This window comes from Thalia democratica, chromosome 2 (genome assembly GCF_965202585.1).
Source record: "Thalia democratica chromosome 2, ktThaDemo2.hap1.1, whole genome shotgun sequence".
Classification (NCBI taxonomy): domain Eukaryota; kingdom Metazoa; phylum Chordata; class Thaliacea; order Salpida; family Salpidae; genus Thalia; species Thalia democratica.
The window spans coordinates 36,177,405-36,203,342 of record NC_139166.1 but is presented as its reverse complement, the minus strand read 5'-3'; the positions used below and the strand labels follow the sequence as shown (position 1 = coordinate 36,203,342).

At 26.5% G+C, this 25,938-nt stretch overlaps 1 protein-coding gene across 1 annotated transcript; it reads left to right on the top strand.

Moving 5' to 3' along the window:
• Positions 1 to 326: 326 nt before the first annotated feature.
• LOC145829292 (guanine nucleotide-binding protein subunit alpha-14-like) lies at positions 327 to 25,938 on the top strand. The gene is made up of 9 exons (XM_082937051.1): positions 327 to 462; positions 6,554 to 6,671; positions 8,217 to 8,388; positions 8,737 to 8,830; positions 10,017 to 10,186; positions 10,856 to 11,058; positions 16,272 to 16,401; positions 16,628 to 16,776; positions 25,295 to 25,938. Exons 1-9 carry the CDS (start codon positions 391 to 393, stop codon positions 25,504 to 25,506), a joined length of 1,320 nt encoding a protein of 439 aa, XP_082793177.1. The 5' UTR covers positions 327 to 390; the 3' UTR covers positions 25,507 to 25,938.

Here is a 25,938-nt window from a genome sequence, read left to right as displayed (position 1 = left end):
TGTATTCTAAACTTTGACAAAAAAATTAAGTATATGAAAAAAATGTTTAAATAAATCCTTTTCTCTGAGTTTTTGTCATAGTACAAAAAATTAATACTGAAAAAAAGTATTTTCAACATACTAAAAGTGCATAAAAACTTTACAAAACTTTTACTTTAATCTTAAAAAAAACAAATTTTAAGTCTGTAAAAAGAATTTTAGTAAAAGTATTGTATTATTTTGGTCTAAGTCAGTATTAATAAATTTATCTTTAAGTTATTCAGGTTTTATAAAAAAACTTTAACTACTAAGATGTCATCAACATTATCATCATGTTTCGTAGGAAGTAGTATAGATGAAGCTAAGTCAACTAATAAAAGAATTGATGAGCAATTAAAAATAGCTAAAAAAATGCAAAAATCCCAAATAAAACTACTTGTTTTAGGAGCAGCTGAAAGTGGAAAAAGCACTTTTATAAAACAAGTAGATTTAAAGTTTTTTATATTCATATAACACAAGTATTTTAAATTTTGTTTTACAAAAACCGATTTTGATCAACTTGAAGATTTTTTAAAGTTTTTAATATCATAAAACTTTACAACTTACCTAAACTTTAAAGTGAGAAACAATTATAGTAAAGCTTGCTTGATTAAAAAGTAATGTATACATATACATACATATTTTTGATTAAATAAAAAACGTAAGTTTTTTACAAATTTTTTATAGAAATATCTTATATAATCATCAGAAAAGCCTTAGTTTATTTGACATATTATGCAGAATTTTAGAATCTATAAATATTATAAATATTGTGACTTAATAATGATGTTGAATATTTTGTACAGTAAGTTGAGCTTGAATATAGCTGCTTTTCGTTTTGTCATTTAATTTAAGAACTTGTGAATTTAAAAAAAAGTTTTAGTAAATGCTATAAAAGATTTTTTAGATAGGGAAGAAAAAGTGGTATTTTAAATTTTTTAAACTGTTCGTGTGCGTGGCTTAATTTTACTTTGATTTTAACTTAAATAATTTAATTTTGTTAAATAGGAATTTTTGATAATATATGCATATATTTTGTCTTTTTCTTTTCTTGTTTAATGATTTAGTTTTATCTTCGTTATCTATTTGGATTATTTCAAGGTTACAAAATGTGCAACCGAATTTAGAGTTGAATTTTGATTATGTTCTGCTTAGTATTTCCCATTTAATCTTAAAATCTGTACTTTTATATTTTAAATCTAAAATACAGTTTGCCAGTTCTGTTTTATGTCTTTTATTTGTACTGTTAAATGAATATTTGTGATTCTTATATCTTTCTTTGAAACTCTTTCCTGTAGACCCCATGTACTACTTAGTTGCTTTATTGGATGTTACTGTTGCTCTATAGATTGTATTAGAAACTAGGCATTGGTTGTTTAAAGGGCAGGAGTCCTTTACGACAATTGCAAAGTTTATCTTTTGTGCTACTTTTATTGTTTTTGTTTAAAGTTTTTTGTTATGTGCTAATACTTTGTTTCTAAAATTACTTGTACAAATGTATGATATTTTATTTGTATTACGATTAAATATTTTTTATATAGGTGATTTCGTCAAAAGATGTACTTACTAAATTTAAAAAAAGTTTGTCTATTTTAGAGCTTACACTTAAGCTAAATGGTAGGCTGAAAAACATTATATCTCTTTTTCTTTTTGATAGAAATGTCTTAGTTGGCTGAAATTGTGCTTTTTGATGTTCAGTTTTTACAATGTTAATAGATTTTCTACATTTAAAAAGTTTTATGAGTCTTCTGTTTATTGTTTTAAGTATTTATCTTAGTACTTGTCGGGGGTGGTTGGAGTTATTATTTACATATAAAATTGGTAGGATTGGTTTGTTGTAAGGTTTGTAACTTGAGTTTAATATGTTAAACAATACATCTGAAAAATATGTTTGGAATAATCCGACATCTATTGTTATTTTAAAGCCGTTTTGTTTAAATAATTTAATTAAGTATCTAGCAGTGTTTTCAGCTGATCTCGTTGGTTTTTTATTATAATTTCTAGCTCGTCATCACTATATAGTTTAAATTAATTATCTGTAAAAATCTTACTTTTCTTAGCAAAAATAGTCCTAATAATTTGCAGATTTCTGCTTCGTAAAAGATCCCATGCTAACATAAAATAGTTGATTTTAACTTACTTTTTTTCCAGGTTTGATTGGTATTATTTAAAATTGTCTTAAATGAATAAAGCATTGGATTCATATCTTTGTCTGTTATATGGTAAAGTGTTAAGCGAATTTTAATGCCTTAATTAAAATACTTTTAGTTTTACTTTGACAGAATTTAGTGATATAGAAATTTATAAATCTGTAGTTTTTGCTAAATTTTGAATTTTTGTACCAGGTAATTACTTCCTCTGTATTTTTCCATTGGTTTAGGTTTAAAACTTTTTCTACGGTTTTTTAGTATTTGGTGAAAAGTGATTTACTTGGCTTTATTGACCGAAACTTCTATTAAATATGTTTTACAGAAATTTACAATTTAAAACTTTTATAAGTGTTTTGATGTAGTAGTAGTGAAGGTTTTTGTGGAGTAAGCTAAGTTTGAAAAATACGCTGGTTTTAGTTTTGCTACTGGTTAAAAAATTTTACATTTTGAAAAAGTTTTAGTAATTGCTATTTAAATTCTGTAAAGTATGGAAAGGAAATGTTGTATTAGAACTTTTATTTTAAACTGATCGTGAGCGCGGCTTAATTTTACTTTGATTTAATAATTAATTAGGTTAAATTTTGCTAAAAAATAATTTTTGGTAATGATTGCATATATTTTGCCTTTTGCTTTTTTTTGTATAGTGTTATAGTCTTGTCTGATTTATCAATTTTGATTTTTCTAAGTTGCAAAGTCTGCAGCCGAATTAAGTACTAAATTTTATTTTGTCCTGTTTAGTATTTACCATTTAATTTTATAGTTTGTGTTGTTACCTTTTTAAATCCAAATATTGTTTGCCAGTTCTGTTGTATGTCTTTTGTTAATGTTGTTGAATGAAGATTTGTGATTCTTATATCTTTGTTTAAAACTACTTCTCGTAGATCCCACGTACTGTTTGGTTGCTTTATTGGATGTTAATGTTGTGCTATAGATTATGATAGAAATTAAGCATTAGTTTTTCAAAGGGCAGGGATCTTTGCGGCAATTGCAAAGTTTATCTTTTGTTACTTTTATCGTTTATGTTGTTTTTGTTTAAAATTTTATTTTTGTGTGCTGTTATTTTGTTTCTAAAATTACTTGTACAACTGTATAATATTTTAATTGCGTTGCGGTTAAATATTTTTTATGGATAGTTTTCATCTAAGGATGAGCTAATTAAATTTGAAATTCGTTTGCCTATTTTAGAACTTACTGTTAAACTAAACGGTGGGTTAAAAATATTATATATCTTTTTCTTTATCTTTTTTTTCTTTTTGATATAATGCTCTTGACGTATTTTAAATTATCTTTGTAATTGGCTGAAATTAATGCTTTTTGATTTTCACTTTTTACATTGTTACAAGATTCTTCATTGTTATAAAGTTTTATTAGTCTTATGTTTCCGGTAGTTGTTTTAGTACTTGTCAGGGTTGATTGGAGTTGTTGTTTACGTACAAAATTGGTGAGTTTGTTTTGTTGTAAGGTTGGTAACTTGAGTTTAAAATATTAAAGTATACATACATCTAAAAAATCTGTTTGGATTAATCCGATTTCTATTCTTATTTTAAAGCCGTTTTGTTTAAATAATTCAATTAACTATCTAGCAGTGTTTTCAGCTGATCTCGTTGATTTGCTTCTCATTATCCTTAGTCCGTTACTTTATAATCCGAATTCACTATCTGTAAAATCTTACTTTTAATAATTTCATTCAGCAAAAATATTCTATTAAATCCCAGATTCTGTCCCGTTAAATGATCCAATGCTAACTTTAAATAACTGGTTTGAACTTATTTTTTTTTAGGTTTGATTGTTTTGTGTTAAGATTGCCTTACAAGAAAGTATTAATAGATTCATATCTTTGTCTGTTATGGGGTAAAAGTTTTCAGCGAATTCTAATGCTTTAATTTAATTACTTTTAGTTATACTAAAATTTAGTAATATCGAATTTTATGAATCTGTAGTTTTTGTTAAATTTTGAATTTTTGAACCAGATAATTACTTGAAAGTATTTTCTCATAGTTTTAGTTTAGAATCTTCTCGTACTGCTAAAATAGTTTTGTGCGTTGAGTTTTTTGAGTATTTGGTGAAAGGTGAAATTTTTAGACTTACTTGGGTTTATGACTCTGTATTCGATTTTATTGGGGAAGTTTTCTTTGTGGTCTTTAGTTATAAGGAACACTTGGTTTTCTTGGAGTTTTGGTATTTTGCCTTCTACTTTGATGTTTTTACAATGTCAAAAGTTTCATCGTTAATTTTTTTATAGTGTTTTGTTTGATATTTGATATTCGGCGCATATTTTTTTTTTTGAATTTTTTTTTGTAAATGCATTTGTCTACTTTATATAAATCATTTGACTTATCAGCGAATACAAATAGTTTATTTGATGATTCTATTTTGTTAAAAATTGTTTTTTACTCAGCTTGGAATTTATTATAACGTTTTTTGATTTTACTGTAACTTATGATTTTATATAGCGAATTTTCAGACTGAAATAACCGTTTAACTTGTTTTGCCGATCTTTTTGTAGGGAAGGTTCTTTTGTTTGATTTTGTTGTTCTTCTTTCTCGGTCTTGGCTGAAGAATAACGCTTTCCATCTCATTCGTTCTATTAGTTGATAAACCTTTTATTACATTAAAACTGTGTACTCAGACTTGTTTATTATCGGTATGCTTTTTAGAGAGTAATTTAACTTTAAGACGTACTTCGCTCACCTGTTAAGTACAGTTATATTACGTGCATCGTAATAACAAAAATTTTTTTTTGAATTTCTTGAGTAAGATATTGTAGCTGACATGGCTTAGTTTAATGCATAATTCTAAGTAGGGTTAATAGGGTGCATCTACTACCCCACAAAAAAGAAAACTATGTAGTAGATGTTAGTTAAATTTTTGAAGGGTGGAAAATTATATATAAAAAAATAAAGTAAAAAAGTTAGCATCCTAGCTGTTACCCAACTAAAGCTAACAGCATTTAAAATTCTGTTTTATCGATGCTTTTGGCAGAGGTCAAACTATAATTATTTTCTAATTTGTTTTCAACTTTACCTTTTTAATAACTTTGAGATTTTATTATAATTTATCTACAAAAAGTTTTAAAATATTTATTCAGAGCTTTGTCTATTTAAAAATGCATTAACCAGAAATATCTATTAAAAGTTGATTTTTTTTATAAAAAACGAAATTAAAACAAACCATTGTAGTTTGTTTCTTGAACTATTCTTCCCAGAGGTTGCACATAACATCTCAGTACTTTTGTAATTTTGATGTGTGTTTATTAAATTCAAGTCGTTGCTAGGAACTGCTGAAGCTACAATACAATTAATCAACAAGGAATGTAGCAGTTTGTGCAATAACCAACAAAAGAGTTCAGTTTCTTTAAACAAGTGGTGTCGAAAACTATTTTTAATGAGTTGTGTTTTGAAAGCAAATATATTTTAAGAGCGTAAATGACTTTGTTTATCCATCTAGCTCTAGAAACAGCTCCAGAACGTTGAGGAATGAAAAAAAATGAATAAGTGTTCTTAAAATGTCGTATACTTTTTTTATTAGAAAAATAAATTTAAATATATTAACAGGTTTTTACCTTTAAAAAAAATATGGTACTCAAAACATAAAAAAGTTCAGATTTTTTTACTATTTCGCAATAATTTAATTTCCAATAGTTTACTGTGCACAGCTTCTTAAAATTTTCAGAACAACTGGTTAAATATACATTCATACCTTAAAGTTAAAAGTTAAAAACTAGTAAGTAAAGACTTAGTCAAACAAAAAAGTTAGTTTTGTTTGTTATAACTACATATAATTATCTACTAAAAATAAAACTGGTCACATAAGTAAATTTAAGCATTGTAATGTTTGGAAACTCTCACACACAATCTAAAAGAAAACATAAGCAAAATTATTTAAAGCCAAAGTCTGGACTTTTACCTGCCGCGACACAAGCTCAAATTTTCTTAACAAAAAGTTTTATAACATTACTTCGATTATCTGACCAAAGCCCTGGGTAGACTAAGACCCTAGTTTCGTTGTCATAAAAACTCGTCAGTGAGCTATAACCAAAAAAGGCTAAAAGTCTTTTGTTCACAAACAGTTCATTTTGATTTAGTATAGTTAGTATCTATTGATCGAAGTGACGTGATTAAAGTTTATTATTAATTCTCACTCAACTGTAAACTAATTACATTTAAAATATTACAAAAAAATTGATTAAATATACTATTTTTTACTTTTTTGTACGTACCAGGGACATAGCTAATGAAGTCAATATTTCTAAATAAATTTATATTTGTTTAAATTGAAACTATAAATTCAAATAAGCTTCACCATATAAAAAAGGCTTTTCAATTTTTCAAGTTTATTTTGACCATTTTCTTAATTATTTGTCAGAAAACAAAATAAATTTAAAGATGCAGATCATACATGGTAAGGGATATACAAACGATGAAAAAAAAGATTTCAAATCAAATATTCGACAGAATATCTTTACGGCAGTAAGATTGTTAAGCTACGCCATGACTAAACTAGGTCAAGTAAATTTTTATTAGAAATTGGTAAAATTATATTAATGGAATATATTTTTTACTTTGATGATCAAAGATACTTCAAGTAAGTAGTAAGCTAGTTTTTTCAAAACAATTAACTTAATTAAAAGCTGTTTAATTTAACTGTTATATCAATTAACGATAAGAAAGTATAAAATTAATAATTGTTTGTAAAGGTTATTTAAAAAAAAAATTGTTATCTTACTATAAAAATAAATAATGAACTTTCCAATATGACCAACACCAATAGTATCGAGATTATTAACGGCGCGAAACATCTAAACTTTGTTGATGATGGCAGAAATAAATACTGGTTAAATCTTTTAAACAATACTAAATAAATACTGATTTAAAAAATTAATGTATTTTTTTAATATTTCCAATTTTATTAAATGTACAACTTCAGTATGTCTGCAAAAATGACAATGCGAATTTTATAAAAGAACGTTGAGCAGTCTTAAAATTTATAAGTATAGAATATAAAAACAAATTATACAGTAATTTCCTTTGTTCTACCAACATATGTTTCTGTGTGTCAACGAATCAACACACTTCAACTGGGTTCTGTAAAAAAATAATTACTGTAATGAGAGAATAGAAGCATAGAATAAAGTATGTGTATAAATGTTTTCATAAGATATTTTCTACAGTTAATAATTATTAATAGGTAAAATACTTAATATTAAATCCGACTGTTATAAAACTATATAATATTTATGATTATTAAGTCTAAAATAAGTAAAGTAAGCTAAATTACACAACAAAACAACAAATTATAATATAAACAAACAACTCACGTTAATGGGAAAGATAACTGATTCAAAATTTTTTGTCGTTAACTAATGAAAAATACATTCATTGCAACTAATAATTACGTCACAATGTAAACGAGGTTATTTAAACTATTTAATTTGTATTGCAAAGATCATTAATTTAGTTTTTATGTAATCTATTTTGAACAAAAATAAAACATTAACCATTTATCTTTCCCATTAACGTGAGTTGTTTGTTTATATTATAATTTGTTGTTTTGTTGTGTAATTTAGCTTACTTTACTTATTTTAGACTTAATAATCATAAATATTATATAGTTTTATAACAGTCGGATTTAATATTAAGTATTTTACCTATTAATAACTATTATCTGTAGAAAATATCTTATGAAAACATGTATACACATAATTTATTCTATGCTTCTATTCTCTCATTACAGTAATTATTTTTTTACAGAACCCAGTTGAAGTGTGTTGATTCGTTGACACACAGAAACATATGTTAGTAGAATAAAGGAAGATTACTGTATAATTTATTTTTATTTATATTCCAGTGAAGTTACTTCACTAGGATCTTTTGTTAGCAAACAATTAAAACTACATTTTGAACAGTTAAGTATAGAAAATAAATTTTATATAGGCCAAAAAAAATTAATTATCTTAAACATCATTAAACATAGGTAAACATTTTACGGTATACTTAAAATGTATAGCCGAGATGAAAACCTAAATACTTATTAAAACTAATTTTAAAGAAATCGAATATGAAAAAGATTCATGCAAGGATTTTGGAAAAAAAATTCTTAATTGTCATAACCATATAAAAAACTTTTCAATGAGCGAATTACTAAACGAAGATATCAATCTACAGTATGCAATAAACGTAAAATTTTTTTGGAAAGATAAAGGTGTACAAAAATGTTACAAGTATGTTTACATTTTTATGATATTTAATTACATTTATAACTTTTGTCGAATTTTTAATGCAAACCTATAGATAGATAAGTATATTTTTTTAGCCACTCATTCACTTTTATATACTCAATTTGTGTATTGTATTTATCCATGTTACGTTTTAACCACTTTTTAGGAAAAAAAGTTTCAAAGATATCAAATAATATCAAGTTTTTACAATATTAAATTGTCTTTGTTTTTATGACGCTCACATTTGCAATAAAACATTTACTTTAAGAAACTTGTATTCTAACAATAAGCTATGTTTATTATCAATTTTTGAAATGTAGAATTTTATAAAAAGTGTTTATTACAATTTAGAAGAAGAAACGAGTTTCATTTATTGGATTCAGCATCTTATTTTTTAAATGATGTAGAGCGAATATTAGAACCTGGATACTTTCCAAATCTTCAAGTAATTTTTTTATCTCAATTAAATATCTTAACTATAATGCAAACAACTAATTTAAAAAATGCTTTGATGTTTAGAAAAACTAATTGTACAATACTTTTCTTTATTGAACTAGCATATGTTTCTCTGTGTTAAACAAGTTAACACAGTTCCACGGAGTTTGTAATTATAAATAGTATTTTAAATTATTTTTTCTGTCTGTATAGTAACTATTTTGCAGCAGAATCATTCAAAATTATCGAATTTACTATAAGTGTGTGGGTAGGTGTCAAATATGTACAAAGGGACACTTTTGAAGGGGTTGAAGTTTTATTTACTTATTTATATTTTTATTAATAATTTATTTTGATTTTTCTTTTACTAAAACTGTTACCCCTAACCCTTACCCTCGGTTCGATAACTGTTTTTTTTTTGTTAACTTATTCTTTCTTGATTTTATTTTATATCTTTTATTACTCTTCGTGCAAAAATGTCCCCGTGCATATATGACCCGTCCCCAAGTAAATAGTATAACAAAGCTAAGTAAATCAAAATTAAATCTATTTATTGATGTAATTTAAATGTTGTTATTTATTTGTGTTTAAGGTTTTTATACAGGTAATAGGTTGCATAAACTTGAGTTTCTATGTATATAAAGACGTAGTTTTACTGTTAAAAGTTTTTTTTAAGTCTATGCACAAGTAGTATATTTTAAATATTGGTTAAAAAAACTTATATAACCTAAACTTAGAACAATTTCGTTCCAAGTGTTCAATTTATTTATGACAATTTTATGAACGGTTTATTTATTTAAAGTAATTACCCGTTAAAATAAGTATTGTGTACTGATGAACAAAACAAAAAACTATCATTACGTAGTTTAATTATTGTACGAATTTAAGTATGAATAAAAAATTAATAAAATTTAATGCATAGTTTTAAAAAATATTTTTTTGTTTATAAAGATCTATTAAAATGCTTTAAAAAAGACTTGTTGTTTTACAAAACAGTATTTAATTCCTTGATAATAGATATTTTAGTTGGTATAGAATTAATGTATTATGAAGCTTTAAAAGATAAAAGTTTTATTTAAATTTTGTGGAATAATATATTCTTAACTGTTTCTGCTTTTCGGTATAAAATCTATAAACTTATTTTATACAGTTTAATTGAAGTTAAACTTAACAAACTAAAATAAAGTTGTGAACAGGACATTTTACATTCTCGCAATCCGACAGCAGGAATTTGTGAATATATTTTTGAAATTGATAAGTTCATATTCGGTATGATTGATGTGGGAGGGCAAAAGTCAGAGAGAAGAAAGTGGATTCATTGCTTTGACAACGTGAACTCTATAATATTCCTTGCTGCTCTATCAGAGTTAGTTAAAAAAAGATTTTTTAAGTTTTAATTGGATAACATTGTTAGATTTATTTACTAATTACAAAAAAAGTTCTACTGAATTAGACTTTTTTATTGCATTAATGCAAAATACGTAGTAAAATTAAGTAATACAAGCAATAAACAAGTAATTATCAGAAAATAATGAGTTTACATTATTTTTGTGCAATTTTAGATTCGAATAATGAAATTATGTTTAGTTTATACTTTTTTTTAAGTATATTATCTATCAATAAAAGTTAATAATTAATAAAAAACTTTACCACACGACCATCAACAACAGTATCCGAGACAACTTACAAACGGTTTCGTCATTATTAATCAGGCAGGCATAGTCGTGAGAAACCGCTGTTGAAATCTAACAAAGTAGACTTAAGTATATATGTTAAAGCTAAAGCGACCGCTTGTTGGTAAAGTCTGAAAAATTGACGTAGCCAAAGTTCACAGCGCAACGTTTAAGGCATTGTCAGCTTATTGTGAGATTTTAGTCTACGCTCGTTTGATCAGTTTTAATCAGTATTTCTTACGGCCGTCATCAACAAAGTTGAGATGTATCGCACCATCGATAATAAATAATAAGAAGAATAATGATAAAAGTTAGTAAGTCGATACTTGTACCTATTATCTTTTTTCTACTTTTGGTTATAGATATGATCAAACAATTCCACAAGACGAAATTGATCAAAATGAAGGTCTTGTAGCTACGAGCAATGGTACTCAACAAAGTAATGTTTCAAACAAAACTTCTAATAAGACGTTATCTTATGACAACATGTCTTCATTACCAAGAAAAAAAGCTATTTCAAAAACAAATTCTCAACAAACAATTAATGTAACAAACCAAAATTCAGGTACGTTATAAATAATTAGCATAAAACGTTATTCAAAATCAAGTAAACTTTTTTTTTCAAATAAAAAAACTCTAACTATGATTGTTAATTTAAAAAATAATAATAACTAGAAAACCTAAGTTTATAAAAAGTTGAGTTTAAATATAGTCTTTATAGCTTTAAATATAGTCCTGGGCATGACGTTAAACTTTTCTGGTGTATGACTCGATAACCGAAAGGTTTTTTGTACACCAGGTCCTCCGACCAAACCTTTTGAGCGTATTTTTTTTAACCGTTCAATAAACAATAAGAAATACAAACAAGTTAAGTGCACAAATTTCCAAGTTTTGTATTGTTTATACTTTAGTTGTCAGATTTTACATCAAAATTATTTTTAATTTCTTTGCTAATAACCCTTTTAGTTCTATAAGAACTTTTGTTAAAAACTATTGTACAGTTTTATGTTCGAAAATTTTTTATAACCATATTTTTGCGTGTTAAATTGAAATATTAAACGTTTTAAGCGCATGAACTTTAAAATAGCGTAAGATAAACTCAAAAAAAGTTTAATACACCATTTAGATTAGGGGTGGGCAACGTAAATAATTGACGGGCCCAATCCAAAAAAAAATTAGTCCTCAGCGGGCCGGAGCATTTTGAGTAATTGATCTACCGGATTCAGTTGGATCCTTTTTTAGATCCGGATCTTTATTCAAAAATATTATCCGGATTCGGCTAAATACTAATTTATAGACAAGGTTTCGTATCCGAATAGCACTAATTTTAAAAAACTTGGATCCGGCTGGATGCTAATTGATCTACTGATGATATAATTTTAAATCAATTTATTAATTACCAAGGTTCTCAAGAATAAAATTTTAAGTTAATTTTTATTAAGTACTCATAATTCTATATTTATTTCAACTCTGGACCGAATTAATACTAGTTAATTTCATAAAAACAATAATTTACTTACTAAAAGTTACTCGAGCCTAAGATTTCAAACTAAAACATTAAATTTTTTTAACTATTCGAAATTATTAATTTTGGTAATCCTTGGCTTGAGGCTACATTAATAATATTATTCAGAAGTTAACTAACATTACAATATTAAACTACTATTTTTTAATTTAAAAACACTTATATAGATTCATTCAAACTTTTGTTAGATTGTAAACTGTTATTACAAACATACACAAATAAATTTCCTAAACAAATCATACTTAAAGTTAACGCGATATTGTTTTGAAATATTGTCATCAGGTGGCCATCATTAAACTTAACCATTTATTTAATCAAAAATTCCTTTATTAAAATATCAATAGCAGAAAAGAGTGCAAACTGTGGCCTCAAGTTGGAATTTCTACTAAAATGTAAAGTTGAGCAGTTTTACTCAAAGTAGGTGACAATGTTATTAAAAACTACTTTTCTTAACATTTATAAGAACAACTTACTATACATCTGGGAAAGACATCAATTTTTTACATGTCATTTTTTATGAAAATCATTATGATAGGTAAGATCATCAAAGTTAGTTCCACAAACAATTTTTTGGATAATTTGAGAAAGAATTAATTCAACTGACTTGAAACAGAACAAGATACTATAACAAAATAGTGTTTTATCACCACAAAATGATAAGCCATTTTAACAAACGTTTTCAGGGTCAAAGTCTTACAGTTTTGTTTAATGAAATAGTTCAAAAACGGTTTTGTACAAGTTTTTTAATAATTAAATTAGCTGGCCGGATTTTATATAAATTTTGAAAATGCTTAGCGGGCCGGATCATTCACTTGCGGGCCGGATCAATGTTGTCCGCGGGCCGGATTCCATTAAAAATAAAAAAAAAGGTTTGGGGGCCGGTCATTTTTACTCTGCGGGCCGGATCCGGCCCGCGGGCCGTACGTTGCCCACCCCTAATTTAGATCATCTTACCACAAGCTTCTTTTAGATCAGGGTTTCCCAAACTCATTTACTAAATCGCCCCCTTTTCAGAAATTTGAAAAATAATCGCCCCCCACGATTTTACAAAGTAGTTTTTCCTTGAGTACAAACTTTTGAGCCAAAAAAGTTGTGTTTGAAATGTAATTTAGTCTGGTATTTCTTATGCAAGAGTTTTTGTGGCTGTTTTCAAAGTAGTTTACAATGCTTGAGAAAATAAGTTACAGTTGTTTTTTTATACGCCCAGTAAAGTGTATTAAAATACTTGATTATTAAAAAGCCTTGTGTAATCTGTAATCAATCCTGTTTAAATATGAATTGTTTTAAAACTAATGAAACTTTTAGGGTAGTGGTGGACAACTTTTGTAACCAGCAATTAATATTTACTAAAAAAATCTTTTCTAGTTTCAACTTGTTAAAAAAATGTAGTTGCGGGCTGCATAATTTAATAAAATAACATTTAAGAAAATCAAACAACTCGATCAAAATTGTAATAAAATAATTTAGTATTATTGTGATCTAGGAAATACTATTGTGAACTGAAAACCAAATTGAAAGTGTATTTTAAAATATTAAGTATCAAAAAAATATTTTTTTTTATTTTGCACAAGTAGTTTTCAAGTTATATAGCGGGTCGAAATTTGAATGTATCTTAACCGTACGTTACCGATCTGAAATCTTAACTGAAACCTGACATTTTAATAATCTCTCATAGAACGAATTTCGGACATTTAGAAATTAATACTAAATAACTTAATTAAGTCGTTAGTTATTAGCTTATAATAATTTACTAGAAGTAGTGAAAAACTAAAAGCTAGTGTTGAACTAATAAAATAAACAACACATTCTAATTGTTAATATATTAAAAATTAAGATAAAACAAAAAACAGTTGTATTAATAGTTTAAAATTCCTTAATATACAGATTTTTTAACAATAATAAATCAAGTTAGAAAATAATATTGAGTTTGAAATCTTTCAAATGAAAAGTTTGAAGTCATTTAAATAAAGACTTCAAATCTATACTCTTTTAAAACCAAAAAAAATTAAATAAAAACTTTAATGGTTATCAAAACTTTTTATTTATACAGATTAAACAAGTAATAACAAAAGTATGTCAAATAAATTTCTTTTAAACAAATACTTTTATTACTACGCTATAAAAACTTTTAGTGTAATATAAAACGACAAATATAAACTACAAAATTAACCAGGTCAAAATAAAACTATTGACAGATTTAAAAAAAAAAACCATTTAATAAATACAGTAGACTTCCGCTCGAAATCGCACTTTGAACAAAATAAAAAAGTGCAAACTCGAAAATTATTACCTTTTTTTTACAAAATGATAAATTTAAATATGTTATATGCAATAACGTTATGAATAAACATAAAATCAACTAAAACATAAAACGAACATTCATTAAAAAAAAATCTATATAAGATATTAAATAATATGTATTTTTGTTTTATTAATACTTAGTTAGTAATAGACTTTATTTAAGTTAAATTTTAGAAAATATAAATTTGCAGTTTTTTTGGGTAAAAAGTGCGAAATCAAGAGGAAGTCTACCGAAATTAATATTAATTAGGAATTATTCAAACATGTTGTAGAATAAATAACTTAATAATTTTTTTATTAAAAAAAGACTTTTTAAACACATTACAAACCAGGTTAAATAAAAATATTTTAAAAGATCAAATAAGATAAATAAAAACTTCAATATAATAATGTCTGCTACTGAAGTCTAATATAATGTTAAGGATGAGGTTCATGACTGCTTGCAATTTTTTTTTCAATCTGATTCTTAATCAGTAAAATAAAGCCTCCTTTACAAATATCTAGATTAGATCTTTTGCTCAAGATGTTGATACTGAACTGAAAGTTTTTTCAACAACATAGCTAGAAGGAAAAACTATAAACAACAATCTAAACTCCTCTCAAATGATTGGATACTTTTGCCTTTTTTTTTTGTTGAGTCCAAAAGATTTCATATCGTTCTTTGGAAATATTTACTTTAAGTTCAAGGTTAGTTTGTAAGTCAGAGAAGGTTTCCTGTAAGTCGTTTACTTCAAAAAGATCTGCCTCGAGAAGATCCATATTTTTATCTATTTGATAGCTTTTTTAATAAAAGGGTTGATCATGCCAATTCGATCATCAGACCACAAGTTTCGGTAGACTGAGACCATTGTACAAGTTTTTCGGTTGTGACTGACTGATGAGTCCTAATAAGGACGAAACCGGTCTCAGTCTACAGAAACTTGTGGTCTGATGATCGAATTGGCATGATCAACCCTTTTGTTAAATTTTAGCTTGTCTCACGGCAAACAAAAGTCCGAACTTCTGTTCTGCAGACTTTCGCCGATGTTTTTTGTTGATAGCTTTTTTGTGTCAAATTAAAATTTTACTATATAATATGTTGAAGTAGTTAAAAATTCCAGAATTTTTAGGTTTTTTTTTGCCTAAATTGTCAAATTCCAGGTTTTCCAGGTTTCTGGGTAAATTGGTAACCCTGTATAGTTTTATTTCTTAGTCTAACTTAGTGACTTTTCAAAAAACAATTGAAAATGTCATGAGGTGATAGTTGATAGTTAATAATAGATAACATAGATTTTTACAAACCATTTATGATCCGAAATAACATATATGTCAGGTTATAAAGTGGTGAGAGGGAATCTGATCGTCTATGATCTATGTAATTGTCAAATAAAAAAACATATAAATGAAAATATGTAATTTACTTAAAAGTAAGAGTCATAAGTACTTGATTTTTTTCTCTATATTTTACATAAAAAAATATTTTTTATTTAAGTGTTATCTCAGGGTCAAATATTTAATAGCAAGCTAAAATTCGTAACATAGCAAGACAAAAAGTAAAAATTTTCTGACAGCCAAAAATTTTTAATCGCCCCCTTTTCGCCCCCTTACTAGTTATCGCCCACCCTTTCGCCCCCTTACTAATTATCGCCCCCCGACTTACTAAAATCGCCCCCAGGGGGGCGATATCGCCCACTTTGGGAAACCCTGTTTTAGATTAAGACTACGATTAGTTTATACTGTCATTGACAAATAAACTACAAAAAAAATTTTACGTTTGTAAATTTGAATTTTATGGTGCGATGATCTAATAGTTAAAGTATAAATTAAGTTTTAGGAAGCTTTTTAAAGTATAAACATTTCGATTTCTTTTTGCTAGTCTAATAACAGATACTAGTTGAATTACAGATCTATGAAATTACTCATAGTTTCTGAAAGCAAAACTATAAAGCATTAAAAATATAGCTGTTATTTAGCAACACGGATAAGAGCGAGTGGTGGAAAATTTCAAAGAAGTGCACGTGGGGATGCGAGAACAAAGTTGCCACCATTTCCAGAAATAGCTCGGCAGACTTCTTCTGACGATTTCTCCGTCAATGTTAATCGGTTTAGTGTTTGTTCTAACTCAATAGCGAATACTTTACAAAACAATTAGTTATATGATTTTTTATTTGTTATAACTACAGTTTTAGTTCTTAAGCTGTTAAACTCAGTTATTAGTCAAAAAAAACTTCAATTTATAGTTGTTAAATATTTCATTTTATTCGAAAATTTATTATTAATATTAGAAATTTTATTCGAAAAAAACTTAAGACAATTTTTTTTGATACAGGATGAAGGAATCATTTTGTTTATTTAAAACATTAGTTCATTCTAAATGGTTTAAAGAAACCTCAGTTATTTTATTTTTGAATAAAACTGACATTCTTAATGAAAAGATTCAATACTCGGATCTTGTGAACTACGATGAAACTTATGAAGGTATTTGAAATGTACTTTGTTGTTTATTATAGTAACAAGCAAACATTTAATTTATTTATCTTGCTTACCTTAATTAGTTTTTGACTATTAAAGGTATTTAAGTATAATATACGTTGCATACTATACATAAGGGTGTGCTTATAAAAAACAAAACTTTCAAACTTTTATTTCAAAAATTTATATGTGAGAAATATTAAAAAATATTAACTGATTTAAAGAAACTTTTACGGAGCCAACAATCAGATTACTGAGATAAAATAAAACAACCGAAAGATGTCCACCTGGCTAACAATTTGTAAACTATGTATCACGAAAAAAAAAATTGAGGCATTATTGAAAGATGAAATGTAAATAGTACATTTAGTGTTTTTTTTTATAATAATGACGTCATAATTGCAGATAACACTTAAAAATATAAAGCAAGTTTAAATCCTTTCAATGTTGTAATGGTTTTAAAACTAAATTCTAACTAAGATCCTTACATTCCAAACACTTAAAAAAAAAAGTGATTTCAGTTATTATTTTAATATTCTTAAAAAAAAAACTTTGAAACAGTTTTTGTAACTAGATTTACATAAAAAAACTCGGAATTTAATACTTAAAAACAAAGAGTTCAAACATAACATTTAGCTTAAAAAGAACTAAAAAATTAAAACACATAAACTTATATAGTAATACTAAAAAAAAAATTGTTGAAATCTATTTATAAAACTAATTAAAACAACTAAAACTGTATAAACTATAACGTAGAATGACTAATTCCTTGTTTTTACTAAGTCTGAGAATACTTTTTTTATGCTTTCAGTTTTTAAAATCTAAAGTGTTGTTTCTATTTGAAAAAATATATTTTTATGGCTATTGTCATTATACATAATGTTTATTGTCAATTTATCGACATATATAGCTTAAATCAGGGGTCGGCAGGTAGTTGGTGTTCGCGGGCCAAATTTCAATTTTCCAAAGTCTTTGCGGCCCACAGTTTTAGTGACATTTGAACAATTTTTTGGTTATAGTCACCACACTAGATGAAGTTTTACTTTTATTCACTTTATTATTTTAAACGACTTTTAACTACACATAGAATGCCTATTCAAACTATAAATATTTATTAGAATATTTACATTGACTAATGTACTTAGTGTTAATAAGCTATGCATTTCTTAAGCACTTAATAAGTTAAATTTAATATTTTTGTTGACTTACTTACAACCTAACTCTTTATAAAAACCTAGCTTAAAAAACACTTATGGGTCACTTTTATACATTTTTTATTTTACTAAGCCTTTTTATATATTTGTAATTTTTTTTGTGCAATCATTGGCAACGGTAAAATAAATTTGAATTAGTTATTCTTTACATTAAAGTAAGTGGTTTTTTATGTTATGATTTATTGTTTTGTTGTATATTTTAGCTTACTTTAATTACATATATTATATAGTTTTATAACAGTCGGATTTAACATTAAGTATTTTACCTATTATTAACTATTAACCTCTAAAAATCTGTAGAAATTATTTTATTCTATTTTAATTTTAGTGAAAACATGTATACACCTATTTTAGCTTCTATTCTTTCATTACAATAGTTATTTTTTTACTGAACCTAGTTGAAGTGTGTTGATTCGTTAACACACAGAAACATATGTTGGTACAATAAAGGAAGTTTACTGTATAAATTGTTTTTGTTTTTAAAAATATTAATTTTTTTAAATAATTTTGTCGTCCTAAATAGTTACACTCATTGAAAAATTCAGTAATTAGTTAATCAAATAAAGTTAATACCTATTTGTAGAAGCTAAAACTAATTCTTTAACATATTTAATTCTCGAATACTTTAATAATTATTATTAGTAATTATTTAGTCTTTAACATGGTTGCCACTTTAAAAGCAAAAATATCTGAGTTATATCAAACCAGCCTAAGTTTATTATAAGTTGAAAAAGCTAAAAAACTTGCTGTTCTAAGCTTAAATACATAATAAAATACCATCATTATAAAACAGTATACAATATGTAAGAAGACAAGAAAAAAATTACATTTAGTAAACTACACTACAATCATAAAAACTATTCTGAGAATTCGAAGATGTGTTCAAAGCGTTTGAAATATAAGTTTCACACACACCGAGATTTTTTAAATGTCTTAAACAGTTTAACCTAGTTTGAGTTTTTCAATTTTTTAAACAAGCCTGTTGTTTGAAAACCCTTTTTTAAATAAAGTTCATAATATAAAAAAATAACGCAGTTTAATATTACTTACTTAATTACTTTCTACTGTTAATACTAAAAGTATAGGTTCGGCACTGTAATTTTATTTTAAAATGTTTTTATAACAAGCGATAAAAAATAACATTCACACACATGCAAGTCAGAGCTCGATAGTTTGTTTGCAAGTAAACTTTTATTCAATATATTAGCGTTTGTTTACAGTCCTCAGCTATTCTCACTGAAGTCTTAGCCAAGCTAGGACTTGAAGAGTATGAAACGTCTAAAAGTCCGCTTTGGTTGAACTACAATAGAAGTTTCTACTTGAGAAACGGTTGTTAAAAAAACAACGAAAGCTGGAAATCAATACCAGACAAATACACACTTGCTTCTGTTTTTTGGCGATTCTTAGAGGAAAATAATTCACTGTAGAAGTGTAAAGCACAAAAACGGTTGTAGCGAACTTCGAAAGCTGGAAAGTGTAATGAATTACATTTGCTTTAGATTTTCGGCGATTCTTACAGGAAAATAATTCACTGTAGAATTGAGCTCGAAAAAACGGCTGTAGCGAACAACGAAAGTAGGAAAGTGCAATGAATTACACTTGCTTTCGTTTCTCATCGGCGTTTATTGAACTCAGAGGACAAACAAATAAGTGCAATGCTGAGCAATAGTCGCTAAAATACAACAAAAGCTGAACGTATATATTCGCTAAAATACAATCTTAAAGACCTTCACAACTAGACCGAAACTAGTTTTGGTAAACGCTTTTCGAGGTTCAGTTTGTTACTAAGTCAAACAATGCGTGATTCCAACAAAAAAAAAGTGAAGTCTGGTTCACAAAGAATCTAAAAAGTGCCTGCTAAAACAAAAGAGCGTTTGCTTTAATTGTAACGAATTGCAACTATGCTTGCCAACATTGTTAGCTAGCCGAAACGAAAGCGATAAAAACGACCCTGCAAATGCAAAGCGCACTCGATTTAAACAAAACGCTGCGACGCTTAACTACGGCGGAAGTTTTAACATTCTACTCAAGAATATTCAAAAACTGCAAAAAAACCGCGCTCGGCTTTATATAGTATTAAGCTAGAGTAAAAAACTCTTTTCTTTTTTTTAAGTCTTTGGGAACAAGCAGGTAATGCTTACAATGTGTCTGTACACACTTATATATTACATGTAGAAACAATTTTGTTAGAGTAATTTGCATAAACTAAACTTATTTAATTTAAGTTTTAAATAAAAAGTAGTTTAAAATATGAGCATCATTTCTAACTTGTGTGCATAGGAAATAATTAAAAGTACAAAAAAAACTTCTAAAATTTCAAAATGAGTCAAAACAAAATTCAAAATAATCTTATTTCTTATTATTATGTTGTTTTAAATGTTTTTGTGCACACTCAAGTATACCATTTAGTAATGAAACATCTCTAAAAGAAACTGAGGTATAAAAAGATTTGAAAATAGTACCTAAGCTGTAAAGAAATAACGTTTTATTTAATTAATGTGCATTACTTCTGTACAAAATGGAAAACATTTGAGCTTAGTTTATTTATTAAATATATAACTTATTTACTACTCCAAGAACTCTTAACACTCTTTTTTCAGATAATTACTTGCTGTTGTAACATAAAAGTTATTATGAAACTGAGAAAAAAACCTGTCAGAATGCTAATCTGTTTTTTTTAATATTTTTAAGATAAAGCAGTAAAGTTTTTTAATTATTTTAAAATGTTATAGAGGGACTTGAAACGAAATTTATCAAATTAAACCAAACTACCGAAAAAAACTTAACTTAAAAAAGATTTTTCCTCAGCGGGCCACATTTAAACGCTCGCGGGCCACAAAATTTTCTTTCGCGGGCCGCATTCCATTCAAAAAAATAACTTGCTCGCGGGCCGCAGATTTATCCTTCGTGGGCCGCAATTGGTCCGCGGGCCGCAGTTTGCCGACCCCTGGCTTAAATGAAGACACACGACAAAAAATAAAACAACTAAAAATAAAAATAAAATACTTAGAGAAGTACAGAAAGTCTGAGAAAAAAATTATTGCTCTCTCTGCACATTACTTAAGCTCAAGTTGTAAGCTAAAGGGTTTCTTTTACAAAAATTGTCCATAAAAAGTGTTATCAATTGCACTAAATTTAAGTTTCATTAAAGCAGAATCTAATTGTATACTTTGAAAGAAATCTTTCCTTTGAACTAACTTTTTTCTACTCTTTACTTGCATTTTTGACAATCGGTTTCTTCAGTTGAAAGTAATGATTACAAAGACATTTGATCTTTTTTGTTTTATTTTAGTAGGCTAGCTATGAGCCGAAATCGGCCATGCATGTTGTACTTAGAAATTTAATTATGAACAGACTACACAACATTTAAAACAAAGACAACGCAGTAATGGAACAAGATAAAAAAAAACAAATAGACAACAAAATAGAAATTTCATTTTGGTTATAATTTATTGTCCGCTTTTGTTTCTTTTAGTGTTGCTTTTTTCTTTCTACCTTTTTTACATGACTTCAGTTCAATGCTTGTACAGAAAAGCAAAGTTTAAGATTGGTCTAATTTTGACATGCTAGAATTCAATAAGACAGATTTATAACCACAAAGGTATATTTCTTTGGAACAAATTCGTACGAACAACTTTAAAAATTCGACGTAAAATGAGAAAGAAAGTGTTTCAATATTGAAAATTAATTAAGTTTGATTATTTTTAGTTCAATAAACTTTGTTTTAGAACAAGGCTGGACAACATATGGTTTACAGGTAAAATCCAGCTTGCTAGTATATTTCTAAAGATAACTATTCGTACAATGTATGAAAAAATGTTAAAACTGAAGTCCGCAGGTACTGTTACTCCAGTGTCTGCATGACCGGTTAACTGATAATACAACAGCAAAAGTTTAATATAAAAAGTTCAATCAAAATTTGTGAGCAAAATACTTATTAAAATTACAAAACTGTATAAAAATTGTGTCAATTAAGCTTTAAAAAGTTATTTTTAGCTCAATACAGGCTCAAAGAGACAATTAGTTTAAAAAGTTATGACTTTTCCGTTAAAATTCAAAATAAATTATATAAATAATAAAAGTCAACTGCTTATCTGATACAAGCTGTAGTTCACTGAGAAGCATATATCTTGAAAAATTAGAAGAAGATTCACAAGTTACACATTGTCATCTGCTCGTTGCTACAGTCAAATTCCAGTATATATACTATTGTTTATTGAACGAAAAAAAAAGGCTCAAATATTTGTTCCTAGGATCTGGTGGACGAAAAAACCTTTCGGTTATCGAGTCATACACCAGTATACTGTTTAATGTTATGTCCAGGACAGGATATACAGAAATTTGGTTGTTATGCAATGCTCATAACAACTCAGTTTTCAAGTTTTAAACAACGTTTTCTCATGCTTTACTTCAAATAAGTGCAAACACTATTTATAAAGCAGGGACAGCCTGCGATTCCCATTACAACCCTTTTTTTTTTGGTTGAACTAAAAACCAATATTCTCAAAAAGTTCTTAGGGGATAGGGGAGGTTAAAAACTTTATTTTTAAGTTAGAAATATTTTTAACATAATTAGATAAGCTACTTGTCACTTTTCACCACTTGTAAAAATTCAAGGTAACTTTTAAGATATAGGCGATCAAAGTTAGAGCGTTCAACAGGTTCTTAATAAGAGGCGGAAACTAAAAACGAAAAAGTAGACTATTTTACTAAACATCCACCTCTTCCTTCAGTTTTTGCTCTAGAACCTTATCAGAGCAGTTTTTGATAAATTTTAAACAACTTGTAGGAAACATGTTTTTTAATTTTTGTGAAAAAAATATTTTAGTAAAAAGTAAATTTTTGTTTTTTTGATCACAATTTTTTTTATGTCTATTTTTTAAAACTTGCTTCCTTCGAATTGTTTGAAATATTAAAAAGAACATTTCCTGAAATTTTGAATTAAATTGCTTTAGAAATGAAAGAGAACATAGATTTTTAGTAAATTTTCAAAAATACGAAGAAAATTGGCCTTGAAAATTTTTAATTTTATACGATTGTAGTGGAATTCTTTTACAAAACTTGTTATATCTCAAAGTAGGCAAAATAAATTGTATTCAAGCTCTTTTACCTATAGAAAATGCTCAATGACACTTTAAGAGTTTCAAACCGAGAATGTTGTGGTGCTTTTTTTTACTCCCAATGCATAAAACTGGAAGTAGCCATGCAATTTAGGAACTGTTTCCGCTATAAAAAAAATAGTTTTTTTTTTAAAGATATACTGTCGTTTTATGAGCTCAGCAATAAAAACTTATAGCTTTTAAAAGAAGAAACCTTATAACTCTACAAAAGTTCTGTTGGTGTGTATTGTGGTATATCTGTTACACTGCTAGATACAGCTAGTCATGCTAAAGAAGCATAGGAAAAACGGCATATAATATTATCAAAGTTTCCTTCAAAAAGGAAGATTGAAAACAAATTTGATTAGTGCTAAAACAAAAATAAAAAGAAAGGAAATGAAAGAGTTTTTTAAGTTTTAGATATTAATGTAACGCTAAATTAAGTAAACATACTCGTTACGATAGGAAAAAATTCATCAGATGTTGATACTATCATTCAAAGTTTTTATAGAAGTATTCTTGAAAAAGTATTCACTAAGTTTTTAGTTTTGATTTAATCTGAAAAATTTAGTCATTAGATTAAAAGTTGTTGTTTGATAGTTTTCAAAACTGAAAAATAATCTGATCAACAGCGTAAAGTGTCTGCCAGACCTAAGATGAAGTCTAAATTACACATATATTTTTTAAGCTCCTACTTCAAAATAAATTTTACGTTTTATTTTATCGTTTTGAGATTCGTATTGAAATATTTATTTATAGACAATTGTTATGTTCATATTTTAACCATAGATGATGCTAACATAAGTTAAAAACATATATTTTTATCTAAAATATTTAAGATATAATAATGTTGTTTTACAGTTTTTTTATTTATAATTCAATTAAACACTTTATAATAGTAAACTGACTAACTTTTATTTTTGTTAAGTTTTCTCGGAATCCACTGCTTTTTTATGAATAATTTTGTACGCTTTAGTAATTTTAAATTTAAGTTCATCTGTTGGTGAAAACTTAAAAAAAAAGAAATGTTTTTCACTTTTATTTTTTACTAATAATTCTTTTAAAGTAAAATTTAAAGATACAAACTTGAGTTTTGAACACAACTTCATTTGGGTAAAAAAGGTGTACACAACAGAAAATGCGTATCTAAAAAGTCAATACTTAAGAGGAAGGTTACTGTACTTAAAAAAGATAATAGAGTAAAAGTCTAAAAATCTTATAAAGTTCTGTGTAGCTCTTACCATCAACTATAAATTTCCAGAAAAAAAAGCAAGGTCTTGAATTTTTAAGAACACACAAGTACTTTCTATTAACAAACAAAAGATCTTAAATAACTTGCACAATCATGGATATATCTTACTTTTAAATCGAAAAACTTATTCTTGCTAAAAGCTGTGACTGAGGGCATCCTAATGCAATAATTTAGTCTCCCGTTAATCTTAACTTAGTGAGGCCGAGCTTCAATGAGCTATTATGGTTTAAAACATTAACCTAAAAAAAATTGTAATGCAAACTTCACTAGTTTTACTATAAATATAATATTTAAAGGAAATAATGTTAAATATTTTTTACACTTTGGGTGTTTTCCACCTTTATGACATCTTAATTTAAAAAAAGTAATAAATACAACAAATGAATTATTGACTTTTACCTTTTAAAAATGGTCTTAAACATAAACCTGCTTAAATAAAAAGTTTTTGTGATGTTTAAAGATATAATTTTCAGTAAGGGATCATTTCAAGTGTTTTCAGAAAACCAAAACCAACACTTGTAAAAATTTCTAACATTTAGCAAATATTCTGCCTAAAACTACTTTAAGATATTACATATATAATAAATTTAATGTGCTAAAAGTTTGAAAGTCACGCTTTTTGTAAGCACCCTTACTATACATGCGACGCTATACATAAATAGCTGTTAAGTATAATGTTATTGTTTTGTGTTAGAAAATTATTCATTTAAAAATAAAAAGATATCACTACTAACTTGAATATAATGATTTGTGTAAGTACATTTTATACATCTTAAAATTGTACACGTTAAAAAAGGAACTTTTGTTTTATGATAAGAATAATATAAGTTTTAGTTAGAATTGTTTAGTTGTTTGTTGATAAAAAGTAAGTATAAATAAAAGTTATAAATATGTTTATATTCAAAAAATATCACACTATTTAAAAAAAGTCTTAACAGTAAGTTTTTAATAAACATTAGGTCCACCAAATGATTCTGAAGCAGCAAAGACCCATATTTTAGAAAAGTATATTAAAGGTTTCAATCAATCTCCTCAGGGTGGTAGGTTGAACAAAAGAACACTGTATAGTCACTTTACTTGTGCAACAGACACAAACAATATTCGCTTTGTTTTTGCTGCTATTAAAGATATTATATTGCAAAACTATCTCGAAAACTACAACTTGATTTGAACAGCACATAAACAAAAAGAGTTGGATTATTAAAATTTTATAGTGCAACTGCATATTTATACTTTTAATACCCTCTCTTACTGAAATTCAATAGTTGTTCGAAAAAAGTAAAGATTCTACAATTTTTTCTTAAAAAAAAAATTAGTATTTTAAATTGATTCAAAAACGAGTGCATGTTATGTTATTAGTTATAATAATTAGGACAATAAATCTTATAGATAATATTTTTTAAAGCTTTTTTATTTTTAGTTGTAGTTAATTTTTATTAAACATTGCATTGTGTATAACGAACTATTCAGCCAAATAAATTCTTTTTTTGTTCAAAAAGACATTTAATATTTTGTATTATAAGTATCAAGTCACAAGTAGTTTACTTTTTATACTATCTTAAAAAGTAAGATGAGTGGTATGCAGGTGGTCTGTCTTTTTTAG

Excerpts from the sequence above, each read along its gene's own strand:
- LOC145829292 (XM_082937051.1), top strand. The coding sequence starts at position 391 with ATGCAAAAATCCCAAATAAAACTACTTGTTTTAGGAGCAGCTGAAAGT. Across the intron at positions 6,672-8,216 it reads CTACGCCATGACTAAACTAG|AAATCGAATATGAAAAAGAT; the intron begins GTCAAGTAAATT and ends CTAATTTTAAAG. Across the intron at positions 11,059-16,271 it reads TGTAACAAACCAAAATTCAG|CAACACGGATAAGAGCGAGT; the intron begins GTACGTTATAAA and ends GCTGTTATTTAG.